General features: G+C 35.1%; 2 protein-coding genes across 3 annotated transcripts in view; one reads left to right on the top strand and one right to left on the bottom strand.

The window, feature by feature from the left end:
* The window catches only part of HERC2 (E3 ubiquitin-protein ligase HERC2), a 49,486-nt gene extending 34,553 nt beyond the window's left edge, over positions 1-14,933 (bottom strand). The window contains exons 1-29 of the mRNA XM_073079057.1: positions 14,521-14,933; positions 14,275-14,449; positions 13,865-14,009; positions 13,140-13,301; positions 12,579-12,848; positions 12,312-12,467; positions 11,918-12,046; positions 11,709-11,829; positions 11,311-11,479; positions 9,923-10,133; positions 9,140-9,288; positions 8,629-8,788; positions 8,130-8,227; positions 7,894-8,049; positions 7,658-7,763; positions 7,467-7,572; positions 6,711-6,927; positions 6,120-6,264; positions 5,919-6,001; positions 5,758-5,834; positions 5,530-5,666; positions 5,059-5,255; positions 4,559-4,775; positions 3,883-4,120; positions 3,362-3,532; positions 2,694-2,930; positions 2,272-2,434; positions 2,070-2,188; positions 435-607 (exon numbers count right to left, since the gene is read on the bottom strand). Of these exons, the coding sequence (XP_072935158.1) occupies positions 435-607; positions 2,070-2,188; positions 2,272-2,434; positions 2,694-2,930; positions 3,362-3,532; positions 3,883-4,120; positions 4,559-4,775; positions 5,059-5,255; positions 5,530-5,666; positions 5,758-5,834; positions 5,919-6,001; positions 6,120-6,264; positions 6,711-6,927; positions 7,467-7,572; positions 7,658-7,763; positions 7,894-8,049; positions 8,130-8,227; positions 8,629-8,788; positions 9,140-9,288; positions 9,923-10,133; positions 11,311-11,479; positions 11,709-11,829; positions 11,918-12,046; positions 12,312-12,467; positions 12,579-12,848; positions 13,140-13,301; positions 13,865-14,009; positions 14,275-14,449; positions 14,521-14,823 (4,790 nt within the window). The 5' untranslated portion in view covers positions 14,824-14,933. The remainder of the gene's footprint in view (positions 1-434; positions 608-2,069; positions 2,189-2,271; positions 2,435-2,693; positions 2,931-3,361; positions 3,533-3,882; positions 4,121-4,558; positions 4,776-5,058; positions 5,256-5,529; positions 5,667-5,757; positions 5,835-5,918; positions 6,002-6,119; positions 6,265-6,710; positions 6,928-7,466; positions 7,573-7,657; positions 7,764-7,893; positions 8,050-8,129; positions 8,228-8,628; positions 8,789-9,139; positions 9,289-9,922; positions 10,134-11,310; positions 11,480-11,708; positions 11,830-11,917; positions 12,047-12,311; positions 12,468-12,578; positions 12,849-13,139; positions 13,302-13,864; positions 14,010-14,274; positions 14,450-14,520) is intronic.
* A 2,007-nt stretch (positions 14,934-16,940) lies between these two features.
* On the top strand, positions 16,941-25,485 carry Atf6 (bZIP_ATF6 domain-containing protein ATf6). Of its 2 annotated transcripts, none has more exons than XM_073079053.1 (13): positions 16,941-17,095; positions 17,407-17,599; positions 18,504-18,634; positions 18,857-18,966; positions 19,313-19,403; positions 19,535-19,800; positions 20,077-20,255; positions 21,680-21,830; positions 22,167-22,264; positions 22,340-22,431; positions 22,512-22,721; positions 22,913-23,314; positions 23,663-25,485. In XM_073079053.1, exons 1-13 carry the CDS (start codon positions 17,071-17,073, stop codon positions 24,037-24,039), a joined length of 2,325 nt encoding a protein of 774 aa, XP_072935154.1. In that variant the 5' UTR covers positions 16,941-17,070; the 3' UTR covers positions 24,040-25,485. The 2 variants fall into 2 exon arrangements, with proteins under 2 accessions (XP_072935154.1, XP_072935153.1); XM_073079052.1 differs by having other exon boundaries at positions 16,957-17,113.
* Positions 25,486-25,830: the final 345 nt, after the last annotated feature.

The raw sequence follows: 25,830 nt of genomic DNA, 5'->3' as shown, positions 1-25,830 counted from the left end.
TAAATACAGAATCGAATTTTAAACAATATTTCCCTTAACATATTCACACAATTGTTTATACTGTCATCTATTTATTTAGAATTTATTTGAAAGAATAATAAAAAAGACAAATTAACCTTAATACGAGTATAACGGATAATGAGAAAGATTTATTTTTTACCACGCTTTTATTAGTTTGACCTCTATGTATGTAACGGAATCTTTGAACGCAATTTTATCCACTTTGAACGGTCTGAATAATTAAAATTTTGAACAATTATCAAGAACCGATGACAATATAAATTTTTAACAATTTTATCCCATTCCCCTTATCAGGATCGTCAGGAATCAGGATTAACGACTTTCCTTGTGCGATTTTAGCGTGGTTTTTAGTTTTTAAACTATAATTATTTTTAAATATTTTAGTTTGTAATAAGTTATAGCACTATACTCACCACTTTTTGAAAGTGGGCGACTTGGCCATGTGCATGACCTTGCGGAACATCTTCTGCGTGTTGGTGAGGCGGCGGTAGGGCGGGCGCTCGCGCAGCGCCGCGGCCGCCGGCGACATCGCCGCGCGCACCTCGTGCAGCAGGAACCGCGCCTTCTCTAGGGGGGCGGCACATACCTAGGAGACCAAGTGTTTATATTTGTGAGACTTTTAACATTAAATAACTATGTTTAAACTTCAATCATTATGACCATGGCTCTCTATCAACAGCAAGCTGTGAAAGATTAATTAACATCAAGCATGTTGAAACTTAACATTACAAACATTACAGATGAAGGTACATTAGGAATTAAAACCATTAAATTTTATATCTTAATGTCTACATTAAACATTTTGTCGAGATTTATAATACGATGATGTAACTAAAACTTCTATAAACGGAGCAGTAATTTAGATATATTGTCACAAATTCGCACATTCAATTCAAACTTGAATCCTTACTAATATTATAAATCCGAAAGTAACTCTGTCTGTCTGTCTGGTTGTCTTTTCTTCACGCCTAAGCCACTGAACCGATTTTAATGAAATTTTGTACAAAGATAGTCTGAGACCCGAGAACGGACATAGGATAGTTTTTATCCCGGAAATCCCACGGGAACTAGGGATGGCGATCTAAGATCGATTAATCAGAGAAGCGATCTTTTTGACCAAAAAAGTCGATTTCTTTAATCGGTCTCCGGTAATGGATTCTACCTACGTTTGTGGGTCTTTTGGCATACTCTAAATAACCATGAGTTTAATGAGTTCTTGCAATCGGAGACGATTGCAACATTATATTTGTTTATATAGATTTATTGGGATTATAATAGGGGTGGCAATTCTTACCGGAAAAGATCGATGTTTGAATCGATTCGAATCGAAGTGCAATAAATCGATTCACAAAAAATCGAGGCCCTAAGAATCGTTCTATCTTCGATATTTTTTCGAGGATAGCGAAAAAAAAGGTTATCAGGATCAAACAAGCACTGAAATTATGTATCCGTCAGCAAATCCTTACTTCCTTACTAATCCTTACTAATATTATAAATGTGGAATTAACTCTGTCTGTCTCTTTTTCACGGCTACACCACTGAACCGATTTGAATGGAATTTTGTACAAAGATAGTCTGAGACCCGAGAAAGGACATAGGATAGTTTTTATCTCGGAAATCCCTCCAGAACGGACTCCAGTAATGGATCGATTCAGTGAATTGATCTTTCAACCCTGAAGATTGAAATTCGATTTTCGATTTTCGATTTTACCTACAGTTACTTTACTTATCCATTAGTTGATCATCTATCTTTTTATATAAAAATGAATATTTGTCTGAATATACATTTTATAGAATCGGAAACTATGCATTTGATCAAGTGATGATATTTTGCAGAGTTGTTGTCCAAGAGCCCACGAAGGTTTGGGAGTTGGTAAGACTAAATTTCGACAGATGGCACCACTGTCAATCCAATGAAAGTACGAATTTTCTGTTTTATGTATGTCATATTATATTTTTAAAATGCGGGCGAAGCCGCGGGCACCACTAGTATTTTCATAAATCAAATTTAAACAAATATATACGTATGAATACTAAAAATCACTAACCTCTTTATATCCACGAGACTGCTGCTGTCGTGTCCTTATTAAAGTCCATTTACTTTGCTGTACACATTTGACAACTTCTGACATTGCAGGCGATAGTTTAACTTCACCTTTCTCCATTTCTGAAAGCAATAAAATACACGACGTTAGTTCACATAAAGCCTTTTATGGTGTATTTAATTTAATAAATCAAAGCTTAACTCACCCGTGGTAGCAGTAGCTAAAGCATGTTCTTTTAATCCAGCATGGTATAAAAGAACAGCTAGCAACGCCCTCCTCAGTTCTTCGAGAGGATGTTCGGGTGGGAAGTGCGGCGCGCAACCTTCACGCCGCTCGCACGCCCACCAGAGATGTAATGCTAGAGGATCCTATGAATTAGAAAGTTAATAAATAAGTAAATAAAAATAAATAAATAAATGTTGTAATATTAAATGTAGCAATAAGAGTGTTATTGCAGAAAGATATGTTTACTGAGTATTTTGTTACGAGAAGAAAATCATAACGTTTGTTCATTTGATTTTTATTTTCTACACAATATTATGTTAACTAATAACGGTAGATGACACATCTTGCAAATATCCAGCTAGTAGCTAAGAAGTAAAATAAATGTCTGCATATAAAACTTACATGTAATTTAGGCTCTGCCAGAGCGAAAAGCAGCGCGTCTGCCTTCGCAGCCGAAACCGTGACATTCACTCGTAAACTGGGCTGACGGCTGACAGTGAGTTGCGGTACATTGAGTGTGATGGTGGGAGCGGGCTCACTAGTGACAGGCGCTTCACTCGCTGGACTGTTGCCGCCAGTGGAGGACCCACTGCGTGCTTCTGCTTTTTCCTCCTCAAATGGATTTGCTAGTTGATTTGTCTGAAACAAAAAAAGAGCAGAAGCTAATGTTTATTTTAAATGAGGCATAATTTTTAAACTAATTTGTTTAGTTTCATTATCCTTATGAAAACATAGAATTTTAAATTAAATTTTACACAGTTTAAAAATAAAATGTTACAAATTTACTACTTGAAGATTCTATATTTTAATATTGTAAGAGATTGGCTGTAAGCCTATCTCATTTGGGCACACTACAAGGACACACTACAAGGTCTGGGGACGGGTCTCTCAACCGCAATACGTATTTTAAGACATTACTGTGTTATAGTCCGCGCCAAACTGCTAGTCCGCTCTGAAGTCATACAATTTGCTATGGCGCGATTTATTTCTATATTCAGAGCGAACTAGCAGTTTGACGCAGATAGATAAGACATCATATTCATTGGAAGAATTACATCAATCTCCTTTACCTGCAATCCACTTTTGAGAAACACGGCCGTGGAGTAGGAAGCGGCGTCGCGTTCGACCTGTTGCTCTGGCAGCGAGCGCGCCAGACGCAGGCCGCACTGCGCCAGCCCCAGCGCCAGGTGCAGCGCGCACGACGACAGGATGTGGTGCGTGCGGAGTGTTGACGTGTTGTCCTAGAATTAAAATTGTAAACTTTGATTTTTGTTAATATTTTTAAGTCAACAAAATGAGCACGTATCATATTTGAGAAATAAAAAATAATAAGTAACTAAAAAATAAAGGTATATTTACACCTAAATAATTTTTTCCAAATTACTGTACTAAATGTGCACTGCGTATAATGTAATAAAGTGTGCAATCGTATGAACTCTTAGAGCCGATTTTAACTACACGGAACACCCTCTACTTGTGTCGTCTCATTATATTTTTAATAATATTTTTTAAGCTTTACAGTTATTTTTTTTCTATCATGTTGATAAATTACAGCTACCCCTAAGCTACACGACATTAAAACAACACTCACTTTACACTTGTAGTGGTTGATATCCTCCTCGTAAATGCCGACCACGTTGGCCTTGATTCTCCACAAGTACGCGGCGTGAGGCGGCTCGCTGAGCGCCGCCGTGGCGTCGGTGCCGCGCAGCCCGCGCACGAACTGCGTCGTAAGCTCGCTGTCGCAGTCGAACTTCTCCACGTCGTACACCACGCCAGATATCACAATCCAATCGCCGCCGTCTTTCGTGTGGTTTATGAGATCACATCTGCGTATTACGTCAGACGAATGTTATAAGTAATAAGTCAAATAAAAGTAGTAAAGACTAGTTGAATTTTTGTTTTATTTAGGCATATGTTAGCATATTAAATTTAGTTTTTTTAAAATATCCGCTTGTTAGCAGTGTCACAAATCAGTTCGTTATCCTACTCGTGACACAAGTTTAAAAGTGTAAAAAGTGCAGCAGGTGTAGTCAGAGAGCCAATGAGGTCGAACACAACTACAAGCATATACTCCGTAGCAACAGTAAGGGCACACTAACGCAGCTATGTTCGAGCGGGCAGCGAACTGGTGTCAGGGGGTCCCGCGCTGTCTCCCTTTCTATATTCAGAGCGAACTAGCAGTTTGGCGCGGATTATACTACTGTCAGCAAGAAATTCATTGGTATGTTTAAGAGCCGAAAAGATTGATGCCAACGAATACTCACTTCCTTATAATTCTACTGCTGACCATCTGCCGGCGAGTCATGAGGCCGGGCCAGCCGAGCAGGTCAGCCTCTAGTCTGTCCGCGGCCGGCAGCTTCCTGGCGGCGTGGTCGCACGCGCGCACCATCGTCACCAGCGAGTCCGCCGCGCTCTCCAGCAGGTACGGCGTGCGGGACGAACACGCGCACACCCACACCGCCAGCTCGGTTAACACGCGACCTGTCAAAATCTTAGGTCTTATAGAGCTCGCTTATTCCAAATTAAAAGTATCCCACCCATCCATGACTTATATGTAGAATACAGCAACTTTAAGATAATATTGCCACCAATACTAGATGTAAAATCTAATAAATATCCTTACAACTCCTTTACATTAAAAGCTGCTAAACTCTTATTATCTTAAACTTAAAACTTGATTCAAGCAGTAATTTATAAGGTATTCAAAATCTTTAATTTAGCCATAAAGAATATTAAGATAAAAATATGAAAACATTCTACTTACCAATAATATCAACAGTGATGATGTCACACAGTAATCTAAGTTGGAAGTTGTCCGCCTTGCGCACAGTCTGCACAAAGCACTTGAGTGTGGACTGGACGTGATTCGCTAGTAATGCCAAGTATTGCGTAAGGATTGATTTTACACCACCGCGGGTGCTTCGCCCGCCACGGATCCACATCCCTTCACAAAATATTAGCCTGGAAACAAGAAAATGACTAGTATTATTTTTCTTTAATATGATAATCGTTGCCTTGTACTGAAAATCTTCATGCCTCCAGACTTTAAGTAATGCTTAATGAGCAAAAAGGAGCAATAAATTATTATAATCGGCCGAATAGTTACTCGAATTTTCACGCCATAATTAAGCTAAACCAAGCATTTATCACATGGATTGAACTAATAGAACGTTTCATAACATTTTTAAGTAACAGGCTATAATTTAATATCATATAACAACAATTATTTAAATACCTTTGAAACCTCATCAGGAGTTCACAACTAGGGCTCACAGTATCCTTTGAATGTTCAGCTTGGCTTGTTTCTCCATTAGTGACGGACTTTAAATGCAATTGCGTTTGACAACTGGTGTTTTCTATTAAATGCTCAACCTGAAAGACAACAGAATTATTTTTTCTTACGATATTAAACTGGGTCCACATAATCCAATCCAATATAATAAATCATTGAATGAGTACAAACCAAATACATCAATGGGACACAATTTGCATTTTCAGATGCAATAGCACTTGTCATGGGATAGTCGTCTGTGAAACCACCTGTAATGAAACAGAAAATATTTCTTATACAGCTTACATGTAACTGTCAAAAAAATTGTTAATAGAAGGAGTTCAAATACAAACCTTGGCAGGGGTCAACTTGGTCATAATTTGCTGCAGTTGCCTTGCTACGTTGTCCTGTCACTATGTCCACTTGATCATATGTACTGTAAAAGATGCAAATATTATTTATTTGTGCAAAGTAGTAAAAATAGACGCAATATTGCAAAATAACGACAATAGATAATTAAATAAATTAAATGATATTTTATATGTAACACTTACTCGTCAAGTTGTAAATGATTGTACATATCAGCAGAATGAATCTGTAACGCATTTTTTAGAGCATCTTGGAGTCCTCCTCCACCAAGTAATGACCAAACGAGTAGCTCTGTCATGAAACGTGCGCCTATGCTTGTTGGCTGAGATCCTGAAATATAATACAAGGTATTTGCTGGAGATTTTATATCATTTACGTATATTCTTTTGTTAAATAATACTGATAACAATAATAACGTATTTTAGGTGTTAATAGGGTGGACTACGCTCAGTGTCTAGAAAAGCCATAAGGCTTAAAGAATGCTACAACCAGTATGATTGAACCTAGAAAAAGTCATACCACAAATTTCTAGTGTAAAATAATTCTTGTCTTCCAGCTAAATAAGAGTAAATGCTAGCTGACTTACATATAAAGTGCCCATCTTAGTCCGCAGCAGTGACAACGTATCAGTGACTGGATTAAAGTCAAACCCCTTTTTGTATCAGATTGGTTAAAGAAGTCCATCGACGGCATTGACTACTTACTATCAGTTGGACTAAACGCTAGTTTGTCACTATAATATAATAAAAAAAAGAGAGTCAGATGCAAGTAAGTACCTTGCGGCAGCAGTTCGATGAGGTGTTGCGCGCGTATCTGCGGCGTGGGCAGCAGCAGCGGCCAGGCGGCGGCGAGCGCCCGGCGCGCGGCCGCGGCCGCCGCGAGCCCCGCGCAGCCCTCCACCAGCGTGACCAGCGTGGCGTGCAGCGCGCCGCTCCAGGCCGCCGCCGCCGCGCCCGCGCCCTCCAGCCCGCGCGCGCTCTGCCACGCGTGCACCTGACCCACAAACACCAGTTACTTATTATATGGAATCTTGTGAAGTGTTAGTAGTTGTATTAATATTCAAAAAGTGCTCTGTAAAGAACCTATTTTGAATTTAAAAAAATGATTTGATTTAATAATTTGATCGTCAACTCGTTATGATCTCACCGCTGAACATGAATATTACCTCAAAATGAGACGCATACCTAACGAGCGGGGACACTTCTAACATTATCTTGTAAAGATTTCACCACTGAACATTAATATTATCTCAGAAGAGACATGTTTTAGACCGTTGTCTACCATACATAACAATGTGGAGGACGACGTATTTTTCGAAGTTACAGCAAGTCATAATACAGTTAATATAATAAAACATTATTTGAAGCTTTAATGTGATGCATAAATTATACTCGAAAAATTATAATTTCTTATTTTATTAAAGAGTGACTGACAAACACGTGGACTATTAGCCTGTGAATATGGAAGTGACAAACACTTCCCTAATAAATATGAGACTTTTGAGAATATTTGAAATAATCATAGTTACTTACTTGTAATCTAAAGAGATTCAGACAAGCTACTGCTATATATTCATTATCTTTCGCATTGGCCGTTCCACTTTCTTTAATTACGATTTTCAATAACCTATCAATAAACCTGAAAAACAACAACTCGATATGTAATTGTTCATAATATCAAATACACACAAGTACACAGAAATACACACAAAAAATATACTCACTTAAATGTATTATCAGATAAATCTATGACGTAAGGCAAGGATGTAGGCAAATCTCTGGGACTTTCCTCACTCCACACGAATATATGAGTTGAACAACTTGCTATACCTGTTTAAGAAATTCAATATTAATTGATGCAAATACCACCACCAGTGCCACCATAAGTAGTTGTATTGATATCACAAATATTAGATTGAATTATTTGACATTAAAAGTAATATGTTACAACATAAATTACCATGAATTTTATATGAAGGGTGAAAGACGTGAATGAGTTCAGGCACAGTATTGGACAATCGTGCACGTTTGTGGGTTCCCCACGCGTAGAGCGCACCCTCTGAAGATAACGCTATTCCATGTGTAGGACCTATTGACAGGTCTATAATTTTAACATCTGCAACAAAACAGGTTGGGTCAGAAATTGTAAAAGAAAATCTTATTTTATGATTAGCAAAAAAAAAATCTACCACATACCTTGTAGTGACTCTATCCGCTTTGGTATGTTATAGCTATCCAAATTACCATGTCCAAGTCTATAGTCCTCGCCTAGACCCCAAGTATAGACTTGACCTCTGCAAAAGTATTAAAAAAATTATATACCTACATATTTCCAGTAAGTCATATAAAATGTGTAGACTTAATGGATATTAGATTAGTTACGTCCACTTTATTCTATTTGACCAATCAAATAATCCTGTGAAATGAAAGCGTCATACAAATGCGACAAGTCACATTTTTGTTAAATTTGAGCGTCGGCTTTGCATGTTTGGATGTGTTAGCCACTTGACTCCTGGATTAGTCTCTGTTGTCATCTATACTAATATTATAGAGAGGTAAAGTTTGTAATTTTGATTGTTTGTTTGTTTGTAAGGTCTAATTCAACAAACAATCAGAAAGCTACACTATTCAGGAGGGCTATATTTTATTATGTTAAGACTGGGTATTGCTAGTAAGTTATATGAGTGTGGGTAACCTGTCAGTGAGCACGGCGTGCCAGCTCTCGCCGGTGCAGACGCGCACGGCGCGGCAGCCGACCAGCGCGCCGAGCTGGCGCGGCGTGCCCTGCTCGTTGTCGCCGAACACGTGCACGCCGCCCTCCCACGTGCACGCCAGCATGTAGCTGTCACCCCAGCCTGGAGGGAACAACCCATTTATCAAATTGCCACTTACATAATAAGACTTTCTCAATAATTAGTGTTCCATTCCTCAGTGTAAAGAGGCACTCGAAACGAAAAGTATTTGAAACACAGTCCACAGCGTTATTAGTGGATTAAAATAAATCCATATTAAATTAATAACAAAAAATTAACTATTTTGTCATACCAATAAGCAATTAATACCTCTGAGCCCAATTGGGTTAAACTTATACAATCATTTGATTTACATTAAATGTTGATATACAAATGAGGAAATATTGGACATTTTTTCTGAAATGTGAATCAGAAAAAAACCCGAAATTCAATAACATATTCAAAGTGTATTACCGAGCGCCACGTCGATGATCCGCTCGATGTTGTGGGTAGTGAAGGTGACGGGCTGTGGAGTAAGGCAATTCTCGATAGTGCCGTGGCCGAGGCGACCGTTCACGCTGCGACCCCACGTGTAAAGCGCGCCGCGAGACGTGATTACCGCGCTGATGAACAATAATTATATTGTTTTCTTAAATAAGATCATGTAACATTATAGCAAAAATTGAAGTACATAAATAAGAGTCTTGTATTGTTCTACATATACATGTTACCTTGTGTGTACTTTTACATTTATATTCTACTTACGCTTATGAAATCAGTTTGCATCTGACTATGGTGTCACATGAAATATTCGAAATTTATTTTTTATTTGCATGCCATTCTAATGAGATTTATAGATTCTAATGAGAAACCTTTTGTGTATTGTAATGGCTACATTTTATACAAAGAAACCAATATCAAAAGGATTTTGAAGAAGGAAGGAAGGAATTTCAAACTGGCACTTCTGTTCCTTGGAAAAATTTTAGATGTCCAAACACACTATCCTATGTGTATACTACACGAAACGTTTGTGCGGGTTTTTTCCGCTATGATAATAAGATTTTAATAAGATTTCTAAGAATCCTTTGCGTTTTGTATATTGTAATGAATACAAGAAGATAGCCACTACAAGAAGATATTCACATTTACAACATACACACACACAAGAAAATATTCATATTTACAAGAAGATATTTAGAAAACATTTACAGTATTAGTACTGTGAATATATTCACAGGCTCCCAATCTTATTCTGACCTGGACGCCGGGCCAGCACTGATCCGCACCGCGTCGTGATGCGCCAGGTGGTGTATCTGCTGCGGCACGTCCCGGGGCGCGGTGTCCCCGTGGCCGAGGCGGCCGTCGTCGCCCGCGCCCCACGACCACACGCCGCCGCACGCGCTGCGGCACAGGAAGTGCCGGCCGGCCGGGTGGCACGCCACTTGCGTTATCGTCTTGTTCTCCAAACCTAATATACGGTATAAATAATATGAATTTACACGCAAAAATCCATAGATTAGTAAAGATAACTCACTCCTAACCAGAAAATATAACCAGTTTTGACAATTGAAATTGTCACTGTCATCTATTTTCGTGTTTGAAAAATATTTAAAAAATGTATATTTTAGATCATTTACGAATGAAACGATATTTCTCCGCACTTTTTCTTCGATTTCATGTTTTTGCACCACTTAATTGCGCATGTCAACATTGTTCAGCGTAAATTACACCATAACAGAATTGTCAGCCGTTTAAGCCATTTAATGGCTTCCTTCAATTACAAAGAGTTGAGATATCTATATTTATCTCTATTTATTTATCAAAAATGACTTTATAAGCCTACATAACTCCCTGGTTCACACCTTCACATGACGAGCACATGTGCGTGATGTATTAATACTAATTGAACAAGTAAGTTTGTGACTTTTGTTGCATAAGAAAAATGCTCAGCCGTCATAGTTCAATGACTTATAACAAAATTATATAAAGCAATTTGCATACTTGATTCACAATCACACTAATAATAATTCGTATAATGTTTCAGCAAATTTTCACAGATATAATAGTTATTTATTTACGAAAATTCTATACAAAATAATATACTTAAAATTATCTATGAAATACTAAGTATGTGTAACATGTAAAAAATAATATTCTGGCAAATTAAGCCAACCAAAATTTCAAATTTATTTTTGTATAACTTTAACTTATTCCCCAGTTTATGTTCAGATAAACAACCTATTTGAACCTATTTGAGCAATGATAGCTTAGTGGTTAGGAAACTCAGCCTCTGGATCGAGGGATCCGAGGTTCAAATCCCAGGCACGTATCTCTGATTTTTCAAGATTATGTGCGTATTAGAAATTAATTATCACTTGCTAAACGGTGAAGGAAAACATCGTGAGCAAACCTGGATACCTGAGAGATTAAAAAAAAACTCAAAAGTATGTGAAGTCTACCAATACGCACTTGGCCAGCGCGGTGGACTATGGCCTAATCCTTCTCTTTATGAGAGGAGACCCGTGCCCAGCAGTGGGACAGTAATGGGTTGTTGATGATGATGATGAAACAACCTATTTTAGAAGATAGTCCGGCAGTGATTTTTAAGCACGAATCGGTGGACAGAGGGTAGATGGAATAATTACCTGGCACAAGATAAGTAATCATCGTGTCGTAGGGCACGGTGTACACGACGCCGTCGTGCGTCAGGAGCAACGCCACTTTGGCCGCACACGCTATCTGCTGGATCCGCTCGCTTCCCAAGGTTACAGGGCCATAACCAATTGATACCAACTCTTGCGCTGAATCTGTGCACTAGAATTTAAAGATGCATTGTTTTAAAGCACTAGCATATTATGTAAAGAAAAAAGTTTTATACAAAAACATGATTACTTTATTTCATTTATTTTGTTTTTATGTTTTACTATTTTAATTAAATACAAACAAATGTGCACACATAAAATTTCTAATAAAATATTAAGCACATTTTGTATCCTTAATTAATATCTACTTAGTTTTCTTTAATTGTAACTATGTTACTTACAGTGACAAATCCTTTGAGGGGAGGAAGTAGTGGAACTCCAAGCCTGTCCAGGTGACACAACAAGGCAATGCCAGCTTTCCTCACTGACATTAATCCATCACCACTTGGAATATCAAGTTCCCTAAAATGCAAAAATACACAGAGGTTATACTAAAGTATGCTTTAGTAAAATATGAGTTTCAATGATTTTATTTTTAAAATGGACATACTTAAGAAAATCTTCTGTTAGGTTGGTTTCATCAGTTGATCTTGAACTAAAGATAGGAGACGGAGCTTCGACTCGAGCCATTCTTCTTAGAAATGGTCCAAATGGTGCAGTACATTCTTCTGATACCACCCTAAAAATTAATAAATGCATAATCAATTATATTTTAATGTGCACACATTCAAAACAAACTTATATTTTTTTATGAAAGTCCTGTAATAATATTTAAACTGAGCTTTGTTCGAGTTTATACATTATATTATTGGTGAAGTAGTAACTGGTAGAAGTAATATAAAAATAATAAATGTTAAAAAAAATACAAATTTTACTGATAACAAGCATGTTCTAGTGCTCTTATTATATTTAATTTTATTCTTTATCTGCGTCATTGAAAATACCTGTTATCTTCTTGTCGCTTCTTTTTTGGTGGTAGTGTGACTAGAACATCAGCAGCCTTCAGTAATGCAGGCAACTCAGCGCGCCGTGCGCACAGCTCCACCCACGTACAAACTGAAATACGCCAGTCGCCTTCTGGTACAATAACTCCAACCTCCCTAAAAAAGAAAAATTGCTTAGTCATAGGTTTTTATATCATATACAAATATACTTTACTAAGTTGTTCGCAATATTATTTGCTTGCTTGTTAATTTCCCTGTTGTACTTACCCTGTTACAACTTGATTGAGAAATTTTGCAGCGCTGTCGACAACTTCGGCCCAGATTTTTTGCGAGCGTGGTGCCTGGTTGGCGGCACCATCTGAATTCTCATTGCCAGCGTAAAGTGCTCCATCTGGTAGTGCGCGTACAGCGTCCAAAGCGTCGCGAAGTAACGCGGAACATACGTCTGCATCTTCGCCGCAACGCCACGCGCGCCGCACGAGCGATAGGGCGAGACGAAGAGCGGCGCGGGCACCTACACGTGCTAGTCCTAAAGCACTATAAAAAAACGCAAAACACTTATGACAACATAAATAAAAATACAGACTACATTTTTGACCTAATTATTGACTTGGTTTTAACAGTGCCTTGCTATCAATGCAACTTAATTTAGCACTACTATATTTAAAAAAAAAAACATCTTGAAAACATACAATAAATTAATATCCTTACATTGTAAAATATAGTACCATTAAGATAAAAGTAGTATAGATATGTAAGGCTTTCTAACTAAATATACTATGTGAGTCAAAGATATAAACATCAACTTCACAAAACAAATTAAATTACCTTTCATCGTTCAATTCATCGCTATCTTTCTGAGCTTCTGCCCTAAGTTCACCTGGTTTTTTTAATGTGCTGACGACTTTATTGAGTGCTCTGTTGCTAAGTGTATGAGCGGGCTTCTTATCTAATTTGTTCTTCTTAATTTCTCTATGGTGGTTATAATCTCTGTAAAAAACAACAAGACAACATTATTAATAAAATATTGTCATAACCCTATCAATAATATCATTGATGAAGCACAATGGACTCTACAAAGGGCTGCTACTATGCCATGGTCTTATCTATCTACCATGGTCTATTTGTTAAATGGAATAATATATGATGAAGAAATATTATTTTTGTTTGCATTCAAATTCCATAAATAAATCACTTTATAGTTACTGTTCTATTGGAAACAAAAATACTGAAATGAACAAAATCTAATTATCAAATAATGAATCAGTTTGTCATTTTTTTAAACTAAATTATAATACTGGGCTAATTCCAATAAGAAACTTGAATTATTTTTCAAGAAATAAATGCATTTAAGTATAAATCATTGGCAAGTTGAAGGAAAAAATAAGGTATACAAGGGACAAAAGGTTGTCATGAAGAATTTTGAAGAAGAATGTCATTCTGGTACACATACTATGATTTGTCTAAAATTAGTACAAGAAACATGCATGTTTTAGAATGAAGTTAACGCAGGTAAAATCAAGATGTGTTTTATGAAAATGATAGTTAAATACCTTATTACAGCTACAAGATGCCTGTTACACAAAACAATTAAGCGGCGGATTTGGGATATGAATGGACAGCTTGCCGACGTGTTGATAGACCTCATTCGCTGCTCCCACATTAGAGATTCCATTAAGGCTTGCACACATTCTGGTCCTATAAATGATAAATTAAAACATTATAATTCAGTGTTATCATTTCCAGATGTATGGTATATGTATTATTATAGATGCTATTATTATGACTACTTTTTTGCACAGATTAATTAACAAATACTAATTGATTTAAAATAATTTGTAATTAATATCCTAAACTTGTGAAAGTTATAATTGTACACAAACATATAAAAGGACATCTCAGTGTACAGACAATTTTCAACTCCTGAAAAAAAAAAGTTCTTTGTTCTACATCAATAACTTGCCTGGATCCTGTTTCCACTTGATATCCTCTATAACCTGCAAAGCTGGTGTTGGTGGTACATTCTTGTTATCGAGGGCGACACGCAGTTCTTCTTCGTTTGAAAGAGCTGTGCAAGGATAGCACGCGCATCCTGAGTGAGGACCGCAAAGTCCATCACAACATGTGCAACTTAAAATCTACAAAGAAAGCACATAATAGTAATATCAATCTATCAAGTGTTCAATACTACAGTAAACACGATACATACCCTAAGACCGCAGTAATATTTCCCGGTATCTCCGAGCTTAGCACTAATTCCAGCACTATTGACCAACCCTTTTCTAGCGTCGAAATATATTTCTTTGTCTTGTATGAGACGGTTGAACTGACTGTTAAGGGCTTCTGGGTCTTGTAAAGCACCTTGTGAGTCAGGGTTTAGCCATTTAGAGTCTAAATGCAACTGAGGACGGAAAATGAAGGCGTCCTGTTCATGTTCTTCAGGCACCGACATTTTGGTGGTGGATTTATGGATACAATCATTAAACTCCCAGTTGCAGCAAAAATTTAACATAAATGCTGATGAATAGAAAGCCAGTTGGGCCTCCCAAATAATTCCATTGTGAAACTTAGAAAGGAAATGCAAGTTGCAAAATAATTCTCGATCGACTCCACAGGACACAATCAATCGAATCCCGACACAAACTGTCAAAAGCGAAATGTCAATAATAATGTGATGTGATTTGGTTATTGCTGCTTTAGTGCAAAATAATATTATTTTTACTTAGGAATTATAAATGAATATGATATCTTTTTAATTCTTACAATATTTTATATAGTTGATGTATAATGTATTTGTAATTAAAGTGATTATTCACTTTGTGGCAAAGGATTTCAAGTATACTATACACTTTGTTTACAAGTATTATAGCTATCCTGTATATAATAATACTCTATGATTATAACCTTATCAACTACTAGCTTCTGGCCGTGGCTTTGCTCGCAGCCAGATGTTGACTAGTGATGAGTGATGACAATGCAATGATTTGATTAGAATCAATAGGGAATATGCACATTTTTATTTTATTATTTTAAACCACTTATCACATTGTTTTAACATAGTAAAAAATATAAACAATTTTATTAGTGTGTTTGAAATATATTTTAAAAAAATATTTAAAGTATCAATAAAATTTTACACATTTGAACGCCGCCGTTTTACGCACTCTTTGAATGACGTCACGTAGCGTGATTTATATTGATATTGATGATAACTGTATGCACATAAAGGTATTATTAAACGTTTTAAGATTATAAGAAACAGATAAAGTATCTCCAAAATCGCATTTACATTTGCATTTACTGTAACAAACAATAATTTTAGGTAAATAATTTTAAAATATTGCATTGATCATCTACTTCGTTAGGTATTTATCGACTTCTACATCAAACACTATCATTTGAAACACACAAAATGCATTATAATCTATTATAATATTATAAAGATAGGTGATAGGTTGAAGGTGGTAGAACCCTTTGTGGTTCGATCTTAGGAGGGAATATCTAATCCTATCGGGGGTTGATTACAGATGTCCATGGGCGGCAGTAGCCACTTACCATCAGGTGGACTGTATGCTCGTCTGCTACTCCTATATTATAAAAAAAAGAATATTAACAAAATAAGTTATGATCAGTTAAATACTTCTGAATTGACCTATGCATAAAAAACAGTTTATTCATTTTGCATATTTTAGGTAAATAGTCCGATTGTGCTTTGAGAAAACTACTTTCAATCATTCTTCAATCACTCAATAGAACTATATAAACCAAATAAACAAATAAAAGACTAATATTAGCAAATCATGTATTTTTAATTATACAGTCCTGTAAGTTAATCAGTGCACATGTACAAGCAATAATAACACAGTCATGAAATATTTTAATTGTGTCCTATTAATTACAGAATGGGCCCTTAAAATAGAATTCTCATAGAAGTCTTATAATTCTATTCTTATCATAGACATCTATATATTATATTAAATATATGAATACTTCCACTTGCTGTTTTGTTTTGATTACGTCCCGTTCCAACTATTTGGAATTGACGAATCATTCGAGAGTTACTAAATTTATTGCTTTTTCTCAATAATACTTCTCTTACATAAATAGTATAAAATGGCATTGCTTGCAAACAGAGGATTTAAACATATAAGAATCTGCAAGTTTTTTAACGTTTATGAGATTTGGGTTTAGGAACTTGTTTAAGCAAATTTGTTAGGATATTTAGCGATCGTACTTGTACACATCGTCACTGCACACGCCTTGTAATTTGACATTCTTGCAATTGTACTAATAAAAGTTAAATAATTCCCAAGATTTCCCCTGAAGTATGTGTAGCGTCGAAGTTTATTTCTATATTTTCAATGTGTTGACGTCACGCTACGAAATGACACTTGACCGCCTGTTTTGGCGTAACGTTCCGTTTACCGTAATAAAAATATGTTTTTTATTAATAAATAGCCCTTTTTTCGAAAAAATGATCAATGAAAGGCATATATAATACGTATATGAATTCATTAAAACAGTTTCCCAAAAAGTGTCAAGTAGCCAATTATACAAGAATTGAAAAGCTGCCATTGAACACATCACTAAAATAATATATTATGTCAACGTCAAATAAACTGACAGATTATTGGGTGAATTACAATTATATACTACAGATAAAATATTGATGTAAACAGTTTCATGTGTTTGTGTGTTGGTTTGCGAAGCGGAGTGATATTAAATAGCTGAATCAGATAATACTTTGATTCCCTAATCCATGGATACGGATATAATAATCGACGGTAAATGCTGCTTAAATGGTAAAAGCTTCTTTATTCTGTAAGGACAGTGCGGTTCCGTCCAAAACAAAGATCATTGTCATCATGGTTAAACCAGCGCAATTTTCCGGTTTCCTAAGTTTAATTGTATTACCTTGTGTTAGATTTCACTTGTAGTCAAATAATACTGGTTAAAATAAGTTTCTCCGTTAGAATAAATTTCGCAAAATATAATCTCCATTCGGTTGTGAATGGTACTATTTTTTATGCCTTATCGTAATCTCGTCAGCATGGTGATAGTTCGATTATCTCAATTTTATATATAAACTTTACAGATGAGGATTTGCTTGACCAGTTGACTAAAGAATACCAATCATCATTACTGGATGCTGCCGATGCTTCACCAAGTGAAATTTTAGCAGATGTCGCGTCATTCCTAGCTGCTCCCATATCACCAGTATTGAGCGCTAAATCTTCACCGAATGACAGCAGTTACTCGGATTCTGGAAGTGAAGATGACTTTAAAACGTGAGCATATCCTATATTTCCAAAAAAAGCCTACCTTACAAAATGACCCAAACTTTATTGCAGAACATGATCATTGGTTACCGTCTATTGAAGATTAATTGCATGAAAATGTAATAGAAAATGCAAAAATATGTTACTTTTAAATCATTCTTATGTAACATATAAAAAATGTTGTCGTTGAATACCAAGCTGACATAAATAAATTCACTTTTTCAACTGAATAAACAATTTATAGCATAATAAATTAGATTTATGAGACACATTTAAACTTTCAGATGAGTAGTAAAATACATATTTAATGTTAATGGTAGGGTACCCTATCATTAACATTGAAATAATAGGTTTTTCACAGTATTACTGATCAAATTTACTGTTTTGATAAAATTATGTTGATTTCATATCTTTTCATATTTGACTTTAGTAACATTCAGTAGTTTGTATAGTCCACACTAAACTGCTAGTCCACTCCAAATATAGAAATGAGTCACGTCACAATAGCAAAAGCAAATTATAGGTGTTAGCCAGATGAAGACAGTGAGGGACCCTCCCGGCACCTGTCTGGTGCCCGCTTTTGCCTACGAGTAAATAGATATGTTACTGTGCCCTTTACGTTGCTCCGGAGTATATGCTTATAGTTGTGTGCGACCGCATTGGCTCTCTGACTGACACCTGTGCATATTAACTTCAGAGCGGGCTTGAAGTTTGGCACGGACCATACCGTGACATATATATGTGATTATACTTTGGCATGAAAAAAAATACTTTGTAGCTTCCTATAGATAGTTTTCTCTTACACATACTCCTAAAGTCCTCAGTTAGACATCCTAGATGGCAGTAACCATATAAACATTTAAAGAATACTTTGTAAGTGTACATAAATTTATAAAAGGTTGAATTTTTACAGCAATTCCAATGGACCTTCGTCATCAGAGCGACAATCATCACAATCACCATTTGATTGGTTATCCAGTTTTGATAATGAGCCCACCAATTACTTAAAGCCAGAGGATGTGGATTTATTTATACAAAAAACAGGTTTGTTAAATACAATCATGAGTGTACTAAGTTTCGAACTAAATTGTATGAATACTTATCATTTTTCAACAAAAATTATAGAAATATAATATTTCATATAACATTAAAAAGCTATTATTTTTAATGTTATATTAAATATTATATTTCTATAATTTTTGTTCATGACATTTGTACTGATCCATTATTAGTGTGAATGCAAAGTAATTAAGATTTTATTTTCAGTTCCCGTTAGTACAAATAATACAAATATACCTGCCAATGAACCCATACCAAATGCAAAATTACCTCAACGGACCGGCCCTGTGATGGCTATTGAAAATGGTATTATTAAAGTATGTAACATAATTTTTGTCTGCTTATAAATTTTGTTACAATCAGCATTGTAATATTTCTCATTTTGCAATATACTTGTTCAGTGTTTCCACATATTTCTCAAACCTTGATGTGAGAATTTTACAAACTTTAATGACTTTATTTATGTGATGATTATTCATTCAATTGCTACTTTCCATATAAACCTTTGGGAGTAGTTGATTGAAACTTATAATTTTTGGATAAATAATGCATATTAATAATATTTTGCAATACTAGTATCAGGATAAAAACATGTTACCTTTTTTATACAAAGTTATGCAAGAATAGCCTTTGAGATTGTTTCATTGTCTAACTTTGTTTTAGGGTCTCAAGATAGAAAATAAGGATTGTGATGAAGATTTATTGAAAACAAATGGGAGTTTATCATATCATAATAATAACAATTCATCTAAAGGTATGCTATATTCTATTTCCCTTTGAATCACATTAATTTCCATGTATCATTGGTTGTGCCAGTGTTCAGATATCCACTACACCTTTACTAACTAGTCACTGACTAGGAGTTAATATTATTTATGATTTCAGCAAATGACCTACATTTGTCTTATCTAACTGTAGTAAATGAAAATGTTCAACTGAATAACATTAAAAAGGAAGACAACAATATACATTTGCTTGTGGAACAGAGGAAGATTCCAACAGTAGTAAAGAGATCAACAAATTTATTGTTTCAAGAACCAAATGGATTAGTGATACCTCCAGACAGTACAAAGGCGGCTAAAATAGCTATCTTACCCTTAAAACAAAACAAACCTCACACTGACAAAGAAATCAATAGTTACCAAGTTAAGGTCTGTATGTTTAGACATGTATGTAATCCATCTAATATTTGAAAAATCTACAATAATCCTATCGCACATATTCAGTCCTATGACATAATTATTCAAAAGTTTAAATTAAAAAAAGATTTTATAATGTATTTTTTCGGTCAATCAATCAATGGGTCAAAAAAAAGATTTTATACCAACAATGTTGAATCCAAATGTTTGCCTATTACAATTATGATTTTGTATAAAATAAAAAATCTTGTAATATTTAAGCATTTTATTAATACGTAATTATTTTAGGCGTCATCACCGACTAGTATACTCTTAAGTCCTAAATTGGAATCACCGGAGTATTGTGGAATGTCTGCAAATAATACATTAAGTATAGAGGATATTATAGGTCCTATAATGGATTACTCTGAATGCACTGACGAAGAAAAACGGGCAATCAAAAAACAACAGAGAATGATTAAAAATCGGTGAGTATTTGTCGTTTCTTATCGTCGCTGTTGCATCATAAATTTGTCTTTCGTATTCACTGTATGGATGATATACTGAAAAAACAATCAAGATAATAGAGTGTAAAATAATACGAGGGTACGTTTTTAAGTTCGCGGAATGAGGGACAAGGAGCGAAAATAAAATGTCAAAATTATTTTTCTTTTTCTACATATTCTCCTGCAAGACGAATGCATTTTTCAGATCTTTGTATTAACTTATTTAAACCCTCATAAAAAAATGTTTTGTCCTTGTCGGAAAAATACGAGGAAATTGCGTCCTTTACTTCTTCGTCTGTAGAAAATTTCTTTCCACGAAGCTCTTTTTTCATCTTTGGAAAGAGATAATAATCGCTGGGAGCCAGGTCTGGACTATAGGGTGGGTGATTTAAAATATCAAAGCCCACCTTATGCAGGGCAGCCAGTGCAATACGGCTCTTGTGTACGGGCGCATTGTCGTGCAACAGCAGGACACCTCTGGATAATTTTCATCGTCTTTTTTCTTTGATGGCTTCTTTTAACCGCTCCAAGATTGTTGCGTAATATTCTCCGGTTATAGAGACACCTTTATCTTTGTAATCTATTAACAAAATTCCTTCTGCATCCCAAAAGACTGTCGCCATGAGTTTGCCGGCCGATTGTGACACCTTAAACTTTTTAGGAGGTGCTGTACCCTTTTTATGCCACTGCATGGAGTCTTGTTTAGACTCAGGTTCATAATGGTGAACCCAAGTTTCATCTCCAGTAACAATTCGATTCAGTACAATATCCTTATCTTCTCCACAGAGGTTCAAAAACGCACGGGAACATTCAACGCGCTGTTGTTTCTGAGGCGGCGTGAGCATTCTCGGCACCCACCGCGCGCTGACCTTAGTCATGCCAAGATGGTCATGCAGAATTTTAAAAATGGTTGTATCCGATACTCCAACCATTTCTGCAAGCTGTTTCTTCTTTAGCCGAGCATCTTCCAGTACTAATTTTTCGACTTCCGCTATCGTTTCCGGAATGGTCACCTCAACAGACCGTCCTGGTCGTGGGTCGTCTTCAAGTGAATCCCTGCCTTGCTTAAAAAGGTTGTTCCACTTGTAAACCATCGTTTTTCCAGGGCAAGAGTCCCCGTAAACCGATGACATCTCTTCCATTATGATTTGCACAGACATTCCTTGCTTGGTAAGGAACTTTATAACGGCGCGATGCTCGATTTTCTCCATACTTCCAATTTTCTTCCGGATTGAGTTGTTTAATTGTCGATAGTTTTAAAACTAATGATGCAATTGTGATAAAACTTTATATTTATACTATTTATGAGTCACTTAACACGTACCGCCCTTAACGAGCCCGCTATCCCCCCTCCAACCCTGCCATTCCGCGGACTTAAAAACGCACCCTCGTAACTTTATATTTAGAGAAACAGCGTGTCGGTCTCGACAAAAGAAAAAGGAGCATGTAGCTGCATTAGAACAACAGTTGTTGGAAGCGCAGCATGAGATCTCGAGGTTACGGCAAGAAAATAAACAACTACGGGAACTACTTGAGAGTAATGGGAAAGTTCGGAAAGTGAGTAATTAAGACATGTTGCATGAGATATATAAAGTTTCGCGAATTTCGGAAAGCTTTTTGTATTAATTAGTTAATGACATTAATAGAATGACCTTTTAATTTTCATTTTTTTTTCAATATAATTATGGTCAATCAATCCACTATTTAAATTGAATGTACTACAACAATACAATCTTCTCAATTCCATTCTCACATATTATTTTGTACAGACTTTGAGAGAGAGAGAGAGAGAAATTATTTACTGATAATAGAAAAAGTTGTTTGCTTTAAATAGATACATGTGTGTATAACTTTAGTTGCATGTAACTGAGTGTGGCATGTGCTTATTCACAGATACCGAGACTTAACACGTCTTTCATAGTTCCCAAAAAGAACATAGCTGTTATATTTGCTATGGTTTTCATGGTTTCAATGAACTGGAATTCTATTGGGTATGTATGAAAACTGTTCTTTTAAGATGTATATTTTTGGGAAAGTAAGTTGCTTATTTTTTTCTTTGTTTCAAGGTGGAATTCGAAGCCGTTTATCGGACCTACAAACTCGCAACCTGGTTCACGGCATTTACTATGGTCTGAAGATTCGAAAGACAGCTCAGCTGGTATGATTATTAGTTTCAGTTTGGTTATTTTTATATATTATCTATGTGAAACTTTTTAAATTCTTTATCTTATTTTTCAGAATATGATCAATTTGTGAATCGAAGCAGTGATAGTATAGATTGCAAAAATGCAACATTTAACGCTAACAACTTCCTATATATAAATCAGACAGAAAGTATAAGAATAGCAGGTGATCTGAACCGATGGATCGGAAGTGGAAAAACTCTAAATTGGACCAATTCGTCGAAGAAAAAACACCCGGTGTATGTTAAAGAAGAGAAAATAAATGGTAATAATAATACGTAGATGTATTAAATGTATTTAATTGTTTCCTTTTTGGTGGCTGATCATATTGTTTATAAATATAAACGGAGATAGAAAAATAATATCATACTGCTGTATGGGTTTTGGCCAGTATTGCTCCATAACTAAGTTATCTCTGTATATTCAACATAATTATAATAACTATTGTTGTTTCAGGTGGTTTGCTAGAAACATATAAGTTATTCAACAAGCTCAGTTTCGATAACAATGTGGTTGACATTCCTAGTTTGAACAAAAACCAAGGCAAGAATGCGAAAGACAAATCGCGGATACGACGTTTACGACGCTCTATAGCCGTGGAGAAGGTCGATGATTTTGCTGACGGTACCTTGTACTATGAAAGTCTCTACCAAAAGCCAATAAGGAAACCAATAAATGATTTCCATATAGATGACTTGAGTGAATGGAATGAACTACTCAGTGCACTGCAACGACGTGACGATACGTTCTATGTGGTGGGAGTAGGAAAAGGGGAACACCTACTGCTGCCAGCCGTGTCTCATAACATCACGCGGCCGCCGAGAATGGCGCTCATCTTGCCTGCAAGGTCTGGAAATGGTGAGTAATATACCAAACATTAATCTCCTTTTTGAAACAACAGAAATATTTCTACCCTCTGCGCCAGTTTTATGTTCCGGCTGAAGTCTGGCGCAATGCTCTAAAGGATTTTTCCTACCGATTCTGTCGGCGTTATGTACAAAATTTTGTAGGTCAGGAAAGTCTGAATAAATATTAAACGCCATGCAGTAAGTTATGTACTTATTACACAATTATATATTATTTATTTGTATACAAGTAATATTATTATTAGACTTATAGTAGGTATAATTGACTTACATAGACTCTACGTGAAAATTTGTAATCTAAATATTGGCTTGTTTGCTTACTGTATGCCTAAAATTTCAGATTCCCAAATGAACGATCACGTGACTCTGATGCAAATAGACTGTTCGGTAGTCAACACAACGCTAGTCAAGTTGAAGTCGGAAGCATTACCAGAAAGCTTGAGGAAGACCACTCTCGACTCAAAAGCTAAAGACTACGGTAATCACAAAATAGAAAACAATACCAACATTAAAGATGCAATTGATGCTAGTCTCTCTAGAATTTCACAAGATTTAAAAAGCAATAAATCAAATTCTATATACCCTCAAAAGAAACAAAGTAATGAGAAACCTAGTAATTTACATTTAAATAATAAAGATTTATTTGCCCCATACATAATTTCTAAAATTGAGAAGTCAAAAACAATTGCTCACGAAAACAATATAAAAATGGGTTAGGATAACATAGATTAAGTACGACAATAGATAAGATAGATAAAAGTAATAACCCCGAAATGTAATTGAACCATTAATCTAATAAACAAAATAAACTAGAAATACCTACATGAATTTGTCCTAAAGTAATTTGAAATTTTGAAATGGATGATACTAAGATAATTATTAAAAAAACTATTGGATTTTGGCACGAAGAGATTTTTATTACTATGGAGAGAGGTATAAGATTGGAATAAGTATCTAGTTAGAGATACATTTTTTAAATATATTATTTTTAAATTGGTTGTATTTTAAAATATTAAACAATTTAAAAATACAAACTTTTCTACCGAACAAAATAGTGGTAGTTTTGGCATTAAATCTGTTTACTTCAGACCAAATTGGTATATGTATTTATAAAATTCGAGAAATTCTAAAGTGTCATAAACATAACTTTATTTTGGACAGAGATCATTATACATTTGTAGTAAGTTATATTGTTTACAGTTTTTTATCTTGACTCTATGTGTTCAATATTTTTATCATATTATACAATGTTTTTATTTGATTTTCATTGGTCGCGAAACACTGCCCTCTATAATAATTTCAGAAATATAGACTTAATTCGCTTGCATCCAAGTTCGTACAATACAATCATGGTTTCAAGTGCAGATGTAATCTAAAATTCTTTTTAAACAAAATGTTTTATTAAGAATCCCTTCTTCTACGAAAGAATGAGTTTCTAAAAATGACACTGCGTGTTTAATATATGCTAGACTTTATTTATCCTGTACGACTTTGTGTGTAACGTCAGCATTCCTTAACTGATAATTTTAATGGTTTTGGTTTTCAGGAAAGCTACATATTATAATATTATGATAGTTAGAAATCGCAAATTGTTGGTTTATTTTATTACTTAGTTACTTTTATCAAACACATTTTAAATGGAGATTAAAAATAAAATCACAATTATTATTATACGAAGATAAATATGTTTTGTTTTTAGTAGCTCAAACCGAGGCACAACGCGACTTTTTAAAAAAGCGATTGTCAAGTTTTTTGATAACACTGATAACAGGTTCGTGATTAATTTTGGTTTGAGTTACTAATGAAGTAAGTTACTTCGTTAAGATAAATAATAAATGTATGTTGGTGCGTATTATTATTTTATTTATTTGAAAATAAACTAAATATTTATAAAAAAGGAGTCATCTACTTAGTACTTACATAATATTATTTTCAGAGTAAATAAGTTCTTAAAAATATTAAAGGCCTATTCAGAATTAATGTTTTTATATTATTTAATCTTGGTTGATTGGTTTTAAAACATAATAGTATAAGTACGTAATGTGTTGATTATCGTTATTTTTATAATAGTTATCTTGTTATTACCTATTACCTACACTTATAAGAATTTGATCAGATACAGAGATCATGTAATTAAATTTAAAATATAACATATTAAAATGACCAAGTATTTTTCATACTTACCTATCCTGTAACTACAATAACATTACCGAAACATGCGTTTTCATGTTCTTATTAGTGATCGAAGGTTTTTATATTTACATCCGTGTTACATCATATATATAAAATTCTCGTGTCACAATAATAGTTACCATACTCCTCCGAAACGGTTTTACCGATTTTCACCAAATTTTATATGCATATTCAGGTGCGAGAATCGGCTACTATCTATTTTTCATACCCCTAAGTGATCAGGGTTGTTCACCCTTAACATTTTTTATTTATATGGTAACACGACATTTGCCGGGTCAGCTAGTATATTATATTATTTATTTGAATAAGCTAGAT

Source organism: Epargyreus clarus, unplaced genomic scaffold (assembly GCF_041222505.1).
Source record: "Epargyreus clarus isolate Ecla_fem2 unplaced genomic scaffold, WU_Ecla_fem_2.2 ptg000014l, whole genome shotgun sequence".
NCBI classification, from domain to species: domain Eukaryota; kingdom Metazoa; phylum Arthropoda; class Insecta; order Lepidoptera; family Hesperiidae; genus Epargyreus; species Epargyreus clarus.
Note: the sequence above shows the minus strand (reverse complement) of the source record. Positions and strands in the feature narration are given on the sequence as shown.